Below are 12007 nucleotides of genomic sequence, written 5' to 3'. Positions count from 1 at the left end.
TCCGATTTGCTTTCCCATTTTTCTAAAACAGCATCTTGTTTACTCTTAATTTTTTAGATATTTCCAGATAGACGCTGTAAACTATTTAGTAGCTTATTCGGGTTATTATCTTTATTATCTGGAGTGCGTGTTGAAAAAATAAAACTTATTGGGCAAGTTGAAAAATGAAAAATATTTAACAGTTGCACTCGCAATTGTAGCCCTTTGGAATTCAGCCATTAATTTTAAAATTTGTGCCAACTATGTAGCTTTTATCGTAACTATTAACAAATATTTTTGAACCGAAAATTCTTCTTGGAGATTTAAAGTGGCATTTTCCTGTTTAGTCTGCACTTTCTGCAACAGCTTTCATAAACTCTTTTTGCGTAATACTGAAGCTGCAACTTTTGGATCACTTTCTTGGGAGATTAAGGGCTAATAAACAATAATTTTATTATTTGCAAACATCCTATTTTTAAATAATTAGATTAAAAAATCAAGCAAGTGATTCCTCAAGCAGGTAGCACTAATCTACTGATAATGTCCCACATTTGTTCAACTGAAATGGTCAACAATACGGCACAGAGTCGGACTATTCAAGTAGCTGGAAATAATATTCAAAATATCTTATTCTAATTGAGAAAACAATTCTAGTTAAGGAACGTTTTAGGCGACTATTATATATATACTGAAACTTGTGACTTTTTTGAGTCATTGTAGGCCGTGGTGGAAAACAATTTTTCCCGTTTGTCCTTTTATCAGCAATTTATCCTCTAGAAACAATGTTTTTGAATAACTTTGCGCCATCTTCAGTTACGTGCTTTCTCGGGAAAATAATTTATTTGGACCTAAAGCAAACTCTGCTGCAAAGAACATAATCATTTTCTCTTAATTTATTTATTATACGAAAACAAGTTTTTAAATAATAATAAAGGAATATAATAAAAATATTCAGAAAATTGATAAAATTGCTTTCCCAAAAAACGTTCTTACCCATTTCAAATAACATTATTTTCCCAACGAGAACTCAAAATCGAAAAACATTATTTTCAATAAAACATTCGAAGCTCTGCTGGTGCATCTGTTACTAAGCAGTTATTTCTCCATATTACCAACTCTTTGGATTTTACATTAGATATTTATTTAAATAAATATCCGTGAGACAAAAATAACTATTTATTAATCTGATAAAACCACTTAAGCGTTGAATAGAGCTTTAAGCTGGACCTGTTGATTGGACTTTGGAAGTAGCATGAATTACCTTATAAACATGGTGCAAAATATGTCTTGAGTTTCTCGTAGCGGTTGGGTTCCTTCACTTTTAGAAGTCCATTTATTGTGTAGTGGTTCGTCAACTTTGGTTCAACTTGATTCGAATGTTGATATCTGTATATATAATTTCGAAATCTTGTATAGGATAGTTCAATATTTTCTTTATTTGTCGGTTAGCTCGTGCGCCTTATCTACATTAAACTGTATTTGTTTCGTTAAAGTTGGACTAATTGGGGACAAGAAATTACGGGAGTACTCAATTTATCTTTTCCCGTGCATATCCGTAGTACTTTTCTGGACTTGGACGTGCATCGTTCAGTATATGGTTCTTAGACTCCAATGAGAGACGATGTCTTTTCAAATAACGAAAAGATTCTTAGTGCCCAGCACCAAATTAAAGCACTACAGAACTGCTCAAAGAAGATGTCTTAGTGTGACTTGTTCTAGACGAAATATTCGAGATAATATTTTGTTTAGTCCCATCGAGGTTCAGATTCCTAATGTGAGCTTGGCCGAGTATGTTTTTGGCAAAACGGCACCATTTGCGGATTATACGGCTTTTGTAAGTATTTTTTAAATTTATTAGAACCTCAATCAGTAAAATGGTTCTAGACAATTAAACTCCGAAGCCATATACACCCCCTGTAGCATTTTCACTATTTTTGTTCTTCGAAACTAAAGTCGTCGCTAAGAATATTTTGACAACTACCTAATACCTAATTCAAAAAATTATTAAAATTGACAAATTCTTCTAGAACAGTAAACTTCTTGCGCGTCTGCTCTTTAAGGATTTTTTCTCAAAAAGTCATTTTCCACAAAAACACTGCGATTTAAGAAACATTTTCTAGAGACAAGGAAATTTCTAAAATTAGTCTTCTATACGCAAAAGAGAGCCTTAAAAGTTTCGTGCTCCAAATGCGGAAAATTATTCCAATCACAAAGTTGTGATTGAACTAGAATTAAAGTGTAAAACATTTGATGTCTTAAAATAAGTTTATTCACGGATTATCAGTCAAAAAAATTAAAATATTGGTTTACAACGCATTTTGTGACCTGTTCAACAGGCCTCTGATAAAAGTCTATCTGCTGGATTTCGGAGAATCTGTTGGATTTTCAGACACGAGTTTTACGTATGTATATAAATACGTATCTTTTGTAATGTTTTCCAATAAATGCAATAAATTAAACATTGATAACAGAGCAATAGCACGGGCGTTTCAGCAATTAATTGGCGTTGAACAATTAATAAGCAAAAATAATAACAAGCATCTTGCACGCTTGAAAATTAAATCTTAGATCTACTGATAACGAGAAGTTTGAGCTCTCGACGTCGTTAAACTATAGCACTTATTGTTATCGCTTTAATAGTCTGTACACAATATGTGAATGAATATGAATTCGCATTTCTTATTAAGCAAATAAACAGGAGATCAAAGGTTATCCCTATTTTTGATACATCGGTACTTGGCGATCCTTTCAAGTAATTTAAATCGTAAAATCCTAATAATTGGAATAAATATAGAACATGTATGAACACTGAACATCACCTTAAAAAGTAACTAAGGCAAGATTGGCACCTAAACGATTTTCTTAACAGGAATGTCCATTAACTCGTCGAAAATACACGTTTTCTCAAGTGAGAAAGCTCAGCAGAAATCTGAGCAAAGTTTTAAGGAAGAAATTGGGTTTCAACAAAGGAGATGTAGCTTTAATCTACTTGGCGAATTGTCCAGAATTTCCAATCGCTGCTTTAGGATGTTTGGAAGCTGGTGTAATTGTTTCAACTGCTAACTCATTATACACTTCAGGTGAGCGACTAGTTTTTAAATATCAATTTAATTTCGTTAATTCTATCAAAAAATATTTTCTTTTAAACATTTTTTCTTTCTTGCGGCACTTGGAAATTAAAACAACGAAAAATATATAGTTTTTTTATTTGCATTAAAAGCGCCAATTCTAACGCTTTGTGTTTGGGTCAACATCTAATACTAAATTCATCATAACTTTAAAGAAAGCTCGATGATGCTCAGCTCCGCACCACAAAAAATGACAGAAACTTTCAAAGAGAAACATTTCTTTGCAAAGTGTAATAAAAAATCAATATCATTTTCAATGAAAAAGTTTTCTATGCTAAAATTGAAAAGAACGGGATTTTTCGATTATATTAACGGATCAAACGAGTGAACTACTAACTAAAATTCGATTGCCTGAAAAATGAAAAGTTTTGCAAAATTAGCTAAATTACAAATTGTGAGAAGAAAGATAAGTTCTTCACTTCTGTGTACGTTATTTTTGTCAAATTAATCATTCATTGGAAGAAAACAGTGTTATGAGTGAAAAAAATCCACCTCAAACTTGGTAAAGCCTTCTTTTTTGCATTTACAACTCTACTCTTCTGGGTGTATGAATACATATAGGAAAATAAATACAGTGTTTTGAGGAACAATGTTATTTGTCTGCTCCAGTATCAAAAAATATGTAAATTGTTAAGTCATCAGTACACAGTACATTGATAAAGCTACTGGTTTAAAGATCAAATCAAACGCATATCAGACTTTATTCTTAGCGCAAACTTAGGCACATAATGGAAGTGATAACTGCTACAGAAAAAATCGCATGAATATTATGAAACTTTTAATGCATATAATGCGGAATATGATTATTTCGATATAATATTAATTCGCTTTCAACAGCATTTTTTCGTCCATGTATCACATGAACTGTTCGGTTCTTTGGAGTTCAGTTTAGTTTAAACTGGCAAAAAAAACCACAGAAGAGACAGAAACTCAGTACACGTTCGAAGCATGTCCATATATTTAATTAAATCAAATTACGTTCTTTGCTCAATAAAACCGAACTAAACTAATACAAACTAGTTCATGTGACTTCAGTGAACCTACTCAGGCCAAGAGTGGTGTGTTTCAATGTGACCATTTTCAGCTCATCAATAAATAATGTCGAATAAAGCAACTTTTTTTAGGCAATGGGCTGATTATAAATAGCAAAATGGTTGTAAAAAGTTTGAAAAGTTCTACCCGAATGCGCAACTTGACAAATGATGCAATACAATGGCAAAGTAACTCTTGTGATTTTTTAAAATCGTTTCTTATACTTTAAGCAACTCTGCTTTTCCCAAATTCGTTAAATCCGCCATGAGTGTTATAAAGTTTCACTTAAATTAAAACAGTTCAAAGCTCAATATGAAAATCAAACTTGATTCAAACTTTGGCATAACATTCTTTAATTGGTAAATTTTGTGTTTGGTATATTTTCGTAATCATTTTTGATCGAATGCCAGTTTCCTCTAGAACCATTCGCGTTTATTGATATGAATAGAATCAAATCAGACGGATACATTTTAATTTTTTTTAATTTTATTTCCGTTAGCTACAGATCTTTAGTATAGGAGATATTATATAGCAATCACAGTTTTTATATATTGACTGAATTTGACTTTTTAAGAAATTGTCCTTGGATTATAGCACACAAACAGTTATTATCCTTACGCATGTTGTCAACAATTTTTTTCTCGTGTAATTATTCCTAGCTAAAAACTAGTTTTCACTGATTTCCAGGGGAAATTCTACGTCAACTCAAGGATTCCTCCGCAAAATTAGTGATAACATCCTGCGATTTGTACGAGAGTACCGCTAAAGCGGTTTCTCAATTACCCGGCAAAATTCCTATAATTTGTATCAAAACGAAGGTAAGTAAATCCAGTATGCAGGCCAAAACTATTTGCATAAATAATAAAATACATACCATAAAGTGGGTTTTCTTCATGATAACTCTTATCTTCATGTTCCAATTTAAATTGTTTGCCCACTGCGAAATCTTTTTATTTTTCATGTTGTGAGAGATTGGGCTTCATATGGATCTAATTTACTTCAATAATTAATTTTAAATATACGTTTGTTTATTTTGCCAAAGATTTATATTATTCGCAATTAAGGAATATCAAAAAAATGTGTTGATAATTCGTAATTGTTGTTATAGAGTTTAATGCACTTTGATAATTTAAAAAAGAGATATAAAGCGAAGTTCAAGTTCAACGATAATTGTTGAGTTTTATTTTAGGGCGTATATTGTCAAGTGTTGACTTTTTCATCAAATTATTTAATTAAAATGCGTTGTTCTAACGCCAATCCTTTATTATGGCTCCCAATATTTCGGTTGGATGCGGTGAGATTTATTTCATTTCAACTCGAGATGGTAATTTTCAAGGAATTAGGCTGAAATTTGGTAGAAAACTCTAGTTTGAAAACAGGTAATAGCCCAAAAGGTATTTGCTCGTTAATGCGCTAAAAGGCTTTGCTGAACTTAGGACTCACACACCGTAAAAAATCCTCGTCATTGGATGCAGCCCGTGAAGTTGAACTCAAAGGTCATTCGAGATTAGGAAATTGGTAGGAATTTGCCTTCTTAGACACCCCTAAAATCTGTCTTTTGATAATAAAATAACATTGAGGACCTGATTACTAATTTGCTTTTCACGTTTAAATTTTCAACATTTTGGGTTTATAAAATTAGAAAAAACGTTGTTAATGTTGACTGAAATTATCCAGTTTTGAAACACACTTTGGTTTCCATTGACGATTCCTCGTGTTAAAAAGTTTCACAATACTTTTCTAACTCTTACAGTAGCAAAAATAGACCCGACGGTTTCCAGAAATAAACCTTAACGGCCGAATCATTAGTATCCACCTACTTAATAATCATTGTTTAACTGAAATGCCGTATAATCTGTTTTGTTCTAGCCGGATCAATTGCTACCTCAAGGAACCATCGATTTTTCCGAAATTATCAATTTAACGTTGGATATTCCAGACTTGGATCCACCAAATGCAGACGATATTGCGATCTTGCCATATTCTAGTGGAACCACTGGGTTGCCCAAAGGAGTCGAATTGACCCATCGAAACATTGTTAGCAATCTTTGTCAAATTAGTACTGCTGAAACTGATGCTTTAGAACTCGCTCATGGTAAGTTAGCAAACCATACTGGGTGTTTACTATTAGAAACTACTGATAAATTTTCAGGGGACTTTCAGGAAATAAGTCCAGGCATTTTGCCAATGTTCCACATCTACGGCTTTACAATAACTACCATGAATTTAATGACAAAAGGAGCCAAAGTACTTCCATTGCCCAAGTTCACACCGGACTCTTTTATTGATGTTCTTCAAAACTACCACTGTTCTATAATTTTTGCTGCGCCACCTTTAGGTAAGTTTCTTCAAAAGTACTGGTGGACGATTATGCGGTTGAATGCTTTATTCGGACACTTTCAGATTAGAGGTATAATAAACAGAAATTTTTCTGTAACGGGTTGCACCGTTACAGAATTACCAGTTTCACCTTGGTAATAGGTTCTAAAAAGAACATGTTACTTTTTTTTTTCATTAAATTAAAAAAAAAATTTTCATTAAAAATGCAGAATGATGATGATGATAATAGAAATAGTGATTATATATAATGATTTCCTTTATTAAAATCATAATTCTTAACATTGGTAAACTTAAAATTAAATATTCTAAAATAAAAAACAAAACATGGGTCAGAAGTAACTACAGATCAAAAAAACTGATAATAAATTAGTGATAAAATAAAATATACGGTTTATATGCGAAAATGTTTAAAAATCTCATTTTCATTTAAAAATTAAACAACATTTAAGAATAAATGTTTTTGCAGATGATTTTTACTGAGTCTAGTTCTTCGCTCGTTTATGATAGCAACCGCTTTAGAAAATAATCTCTCCCACTTCGTTTCACAAATACCAGCAAAAAATAATACAAATAATATGTCGACCTTACGACGTTTATTACTATTCAAATATCTTCCATTTCATCTCTGATTGAACTTATATTTAAAAATGGCAGCTTGCTTAAATGCAGCTGCACATTCTGCTTAAAACGTTTGTTATTTTACATTTCAACCGTGATCGAATTTATGTCTTAGACTCTTAGTTTGCTCATAGCTCATATGCAAGTTTCTGGAAAGAAATCTATTTTTTAAAGATTTAATATAGAACATCAGAAAACGAAATACTTAGACTAAAAATGCTGAATTATATCATCGCAGCAACTAAACAAATTGTCTTTATCTATGGGTTTAAATCGGCAAATGGCTGCAGCTGGATAGATTGCTCGACGGTGTCCGAAGTGCGCACCGCTGTTTCGGTTTTATGAGACGGTTCCAAAAAACAACAGTTAAATCGGCTAGCTGTAACTACGGTTTCAGGTTACACGTTTGGAACACTGTTATTTTAGCGGTTACGTTAAATACCGACCATCCCTATTTCGGATTATTGAAAACGGTTGAAGTTACTATCAACTGAAACGTGAAACGTTTTAAAACATCTTTGTAAGGCAATGAAAGTGCGAATAATCCGTTCCACCTTTAGGAAAGTTCTCTTTTATTCTGCCAAATCATAAACCTGTTGAATTTTAGTATTATTTCTAACACATTATCCGGATGTGAAACCGGAATATCTCCATCACTTAAGGAATGTTATGAGTGGAGCCGCCCCTTTGGGGGCCCTGGATGAAAGCAAATTTTTGGAGAAAGCAAACAGGGACGTCTTCATATCTCAAGGTAGCTGCAGCAGAACCACCAACCAGATTTTTCCTCGAACTATATTTTAAGAATAATTAATTTCAGGTTACGGACTCACAGAAACATCTCCAGTAGTAAGCACGGTATTGAAATCAGTCCGAGAAAAACTGGGCAAAGCTTCCAGCGGCTCCGTTGGACACGTGCTTCCAAATACCGAAGTCAAGTTAGTCAAGCTGGATGATAAAACCGCCACTCCTTTGGGACTAGGAGAACAGGGAGAAGTCCTAGTGAAAGTAGGTATTAAATGGTTATCCAATTGCTCAAAATTCACCTAGTTTTTATTTTATAGGGTCCCCAGGTGATGAAGGGCTACCACAATAATCCGGAGGCCACCAAAAATGCGCTTCATGAAGGCTGGTTTAAAACAGGAGATTTGGCTTATTACGATGTCAATGGCATGTTGTTCATCACTGATAGAGTTAAGGAGCTTATCAAAGTAAGAGGATATCAGGTAGGTAATTTTCGTAACAAATTCAAGTCCGCACATATCCAAACTATTTTTTTTTTAATTTTTAGGTGGCTCCTGCTGAATTAGAAGAATTGCTCAGAGATCATCCAGGCGTAGAAGATGCTGCTGTTATAGGAATTCCCGATGCGATAAGTGGCGAACTTCCCAAAGCTTATGTTACACGGAAGAACGAAGTTAATGCACAAGAAATCTATAACTTTGTGGCAAGTAAAGTGGCCAAATACAAGCGACTGGAAGGAGGAATTGAATTCATTGAGGAAATACCGAAGAACTCGGCTGGCAAGATATTGAGAATCAAACTGAAACAGAAATATCTCAGCGAGCAAGCTTAAACAGTTATTTTAATTGTTGATCAGTCATATTTTGATGATATGTGTTTTATGTGAAACATGAGTTTACTTTGTAAGGAACTTGAATATTATATAATAAGCTACCAAACACATTTTTGGGATTTTATGGAAAAGTGCATTAGGATTAATTACTTTATTATAAATTCAAAGCAGACCTGTACCCATTTTTGTTGTTAAATGCTCACAATAAAGTTTTATATTAGCTTTTGCCAAGTATGTTTTGGTTATTTCTCCTATTTCCAACATCCAAAAATAATTACTGTCAGTAATTTCTGAACCAAAATCTAAAAGTACCGATTAACGTCTCCAGCATGCATGTATTTACATACAGAACAGGGCAAATATTATCGGTTAAAAAACAGAACGGCTTGGAATGGACGATCGTTTTCGGTTACTTCAAATCAGAATAATTTTGCGTGTCTATTCCTCAGTTCGTTGAATTCTCCGATTTCTTACAATGAAAATAATAACGTTTTCATGCTTTCCAGAAAAAATGGACGGCTATCTCAGTCGCATATGAAATTAAAGTAAAAAATGTTTGTTTTTTAAGTTTAATGGATAGTTTTGACCTAAAACGTCCCCTTATATGCAGAACGTTGGGGCATGTCATAGAGTTGGTTAAAGATCAAAACTGCACAAAATGAGCGATTATTTTATATTATAAAAGTGTGTCTAACCAGGACCTCGTCTGTGTCGTCGGTTACTTGCTATGAAAATGGTTTAAAATTTAAAACATTTTGAGCGATTTCAGGTTTTTTTTAAAATTGACTGCACAAATAAAGAAAAACTCACATAAGAGTGTTTTAGTTTCAATGAATTGTTCTTGACCTAAGAAGCAAGCAAATTTTCAACCTCAGAATTACATATACAAAGAGTTTGACTCTCGAATATGGAAACTATTAGCGGTTCATTCACAATCATTACCGGATATTTCAATTCAAAATAGTTTAGCATTGTTAGCATCTTTCGAAAATGAAAATGATTGGGCTTGATCGATTTTGAGCTTCCTGATGGAAAAAAACTATTCGATTTTTCGTATTAAAGAAAGATTTAGAGCCAAAAATAAAGCCTAATAATCTTGTTTTTGTTCCACGTTTAATTTCGATCGAAAGGGTATTAATTTGGGGAATTTAGTGCGATTTCAATTTTTTTTTAGTTTACGAAATTTTTGTGCAATAATCAAAGTTTTTTAAGCTTAAATAATTGTTTGCCACTTCAGAAGCTCCTTAAATTGTAGATAAAAAGCGTTTGAATCCCGAAGAGAGAAACGATTTTGATTAAAGCTTTCGACCGTTTAAAAACCGTTAAGAAAACGCTCAAAATAGCAACAGCAGTAAACAAGCAGAGCTCTATTTATAGATTCATATACATATTTACAAGTTTTACTAATTTGTTAATTAAAAGTGACATTGTGTTCGCTTTTTTCTGCAGTTCGTTGTTGACTTGCCGATTTTCATTGTTTTTCCAAATCCAATTTAAATATAATCAATTATTTATTTAAATTTTAAAATCCTGGTGATTCAAAATTTCATTGTCAACCCTCTTTCGGCGCTTTAGTCTGAATATATATAATTTACAAGCCTATAGAGACTAATTAATTACAGAATAAATATTCAGAGCTTGATTAGTCTGATTTAGTCAGTACTCGTGTTTACTTAGATGCAAATTAAATGTATGTGAGTCAATTGACTTGCCTGTGTAAATTACCTAGCTGATAATGCAATTAGTAGGCAGTCATATAGTGAAAATATTAACAATCGCGCAATCGTCTGCCTGATAATTAATCATCAGAATTAAACTTCCATTTGCTTCAATTGCATTTTGCTGTATCAATCGAAGTTGTTAGTTGCATTACGATTTCGCAAACATGTTGATGTTCCGGCTCCTATCTAGGAGACTTAGATGTACCTTTCCGGTCGCCTACAGAAGTGTTTCTAGTGGCTACGGAATTATTAATTCCGATTTGCCAGACGTGCAAATTTCCAATGAAAGTGTTCCAGATTTGGTTTTCAATCACTTTTCCAAGTGGGATGATGCCCTAATAGCTGTGGTAAGATATAATTTTATTTTCTTTTGCATGCATTTACATACTTATTCATTAGGTTATTTTAAAACGCAACTGCATTAGTAATGTTTGCACATATTGTTAATGCAAAATGATGTAAAAGGCTTCGTAAATGATTAATTAATTGTTTATATTTTACAGGAATGTGCAGTGACGGGAAGGAAGTACACATATAAGCAAATAATGGACTATTCCTTAGCGTTAAATAAAAGTTTAAGGAAAAAATTGAAATTACAAAGCGGAGATATCGTTGCAGTTTTGCTGCCTAATGTCCCTGAAATGCCGATTGCAACTTTGGGTATTCTTAAGGCGGGTTTAGTAGTTACAACTATTAATCCTCTATACACTCCAGGTAAATCAATATTTAATGAACAAATTAAAGAACAGTTTCTGTTTAAAAAAATTAATATGAGGAATAAAAATAAATATAATCAGTTGAGAGGAATAGAAATGTAGTCCAATCATTGATTAACTGACGTTAAACGAAGCAAATAGATTAAAGCAAAGTTACATGCATTTGACTTTGGACACTGCACTTGACCTTTGCAGGTATATAATCATTATTATAATTAGCATATATTATTTCGCAATTTTTCCAATTTTTTTCGTCCGTTCCTGGTGTCATTTTCTAGCGATGCTTTTGTGAATAGCTTACTGCATTTTTCATTTTTTGGGTTTTTCTTTTTCTCTAATTAAGCTTTAAATCAATTAAGTAAAGCGCAAAGTTCAAGTAAACCAATCTTCAGATAAATATAGTAAAAAATCACTTGAACGTCTACTGAAGATGAACTAAAAGTGCATACATCATTTTCGATTTATCTTGATTTGTCTCATGCAGATTACATATAGATTGAGAGGCCCATAACCTTTGGATGCTATCTAACGCAAATACTGCACATACCTTCAAATTGACTTTATCTATGCTGTTCATGTGTAAATGAAATACTTGATCGCTAGACGACTAGGTTTTTTAAATTATCACCGTGAAGTCTGGGAAAAATGAACAGTGACAGAAAAGCATCTTCAATTTTAGCCAAAGTTTAATTTTTACAAGTTATTAAGATGCATTTTATAATTTTAGTTTTTCAAATTTAAAAAATCACCCTTTTTCGCGTATTTTTTATGTACAGTAAAGTCCGCTTATAATGAACCCGGTTACAGTGAACTTTCGGTTAAAACGAACTTTTTTCCTTTAATTGAAACGTCGTCCATAAAGACCAACGTATTTTTTACTGGTTATAACGAACCCGTTTA

The 12007-nt window shown here is 32.7% G+C and overlaps 2 protein-coding genes and 1 long non-coding RNA gene across 3 annotated transcripts in view; 2 read left to right on the top strand and 1 right to left on the bottom strand.

Moving 5' to 3' along the window:
• LOC125502639 overlaps window positions 1-1306 on the bottom strand; it is a 5534-nt gene extending 4228 nt beyond the window's left edge. The window contains exon 1 of the long non-coding RNA XR_007280404.1: window positions 1241-1306. This is a non-coding gene — a long non-coding RNA (uncharacterized LOC125502639). The remainder of the gene's footprint in view (window positions 1-1240) is intronic.
• On the top strand, window positions 563-8901 carry LOC109544185 (4-coumarate--CoA ligase 3). Its single transcript, XM_019914256.2, has 9 exons — window positions 563-1813; window positions 2849-3059; window positions 4827-4957; window positions 6009-6234; window positions 6292-6477; window positions 7705-7848; window positions 7915-8102; window positions 8159-8320; window positions 8386-8901. Exons 1-9 carry the CDS (start codon window positions 1601-1603, stop codon window positions 8668-8670), a joined length of 1746 nt encoding a protein of 581 aa, XP_019769815.2. The 5' UTR covers window positions 563-1600; the 3' UTR covers window positions 8671-8901.
• A 1520-nt stretch (window positions 8902-10421) lies between these two features.
• The window catches only part of LOC109539163 (4-coumarate--CoA ligase 1), a 5816-nt gene continuing 4230 nt past the window's right edge, over window positions 10422-12007 (top strand). The window contains exons 1-2 of the mRNA XM_048670559.1: window positions 10422-10738; window positions 10895-11105. Coding sequence (XP_048526516.1) covers window positions 10556-10738; window positions 10895-11105 — 394 coding nt within the window. The 5' untranslated portion in view covers window positions 10422-10555. The remainder of the gene's footprint in view (window positions 10739-10894; window positions 11106-12007) is intronic.

Source organism: Dendroctonus ponderosae, unplaced genomic scaffold, assembly GCF_020466585.1.
Source record: "Dendroctonus ponderosae isolate FM_Combo_2020 unplaced genomic scaffold, Dpon_F_20191213v2 Dpon_F_20191213_1, whole genome shotgun sequence".
NCBI classification, from domain to species: Eukaryota; Metazoa; Arthropoda; class Insecta; order Coleoptera; family Curculionidae; genus Dendroctonus; species Dendroctonus ponderosae.
The sequence above is the reverse complement of the archived record's forward strand: the minus strand, read 5'-3'. Positions and strand labels throughout refer to the sequence as shown.

What these genes read in the sequence shown, in the direction of transcription:
- LOC109544185 (XM_019914256.2), top strand. Translation starts at nt 1,601, where the DNA reads ATGTCTTTTCAAATAACGAAAAGATTCTTAGTGCCCAGCACCAAATTA. An exon ending in TGCTTTAGAACTCGCTCATG is followed by an intron (nt 6,235 to 6,291) that starts GTAAGTTAGCAA and finishes ATAAATTTTCAG; the next exon opens with GGGACTTTCAGGAAATAAGT. An exon ending in TTTTGCTGCGCCACCTTTAG is followed by an intron (nt 6,478 to 7,704) that starts GTAAGTTTCTTC and finishes GTTGAATTTTAG; the next exon opens with TATTATTTCTAACACATTAT.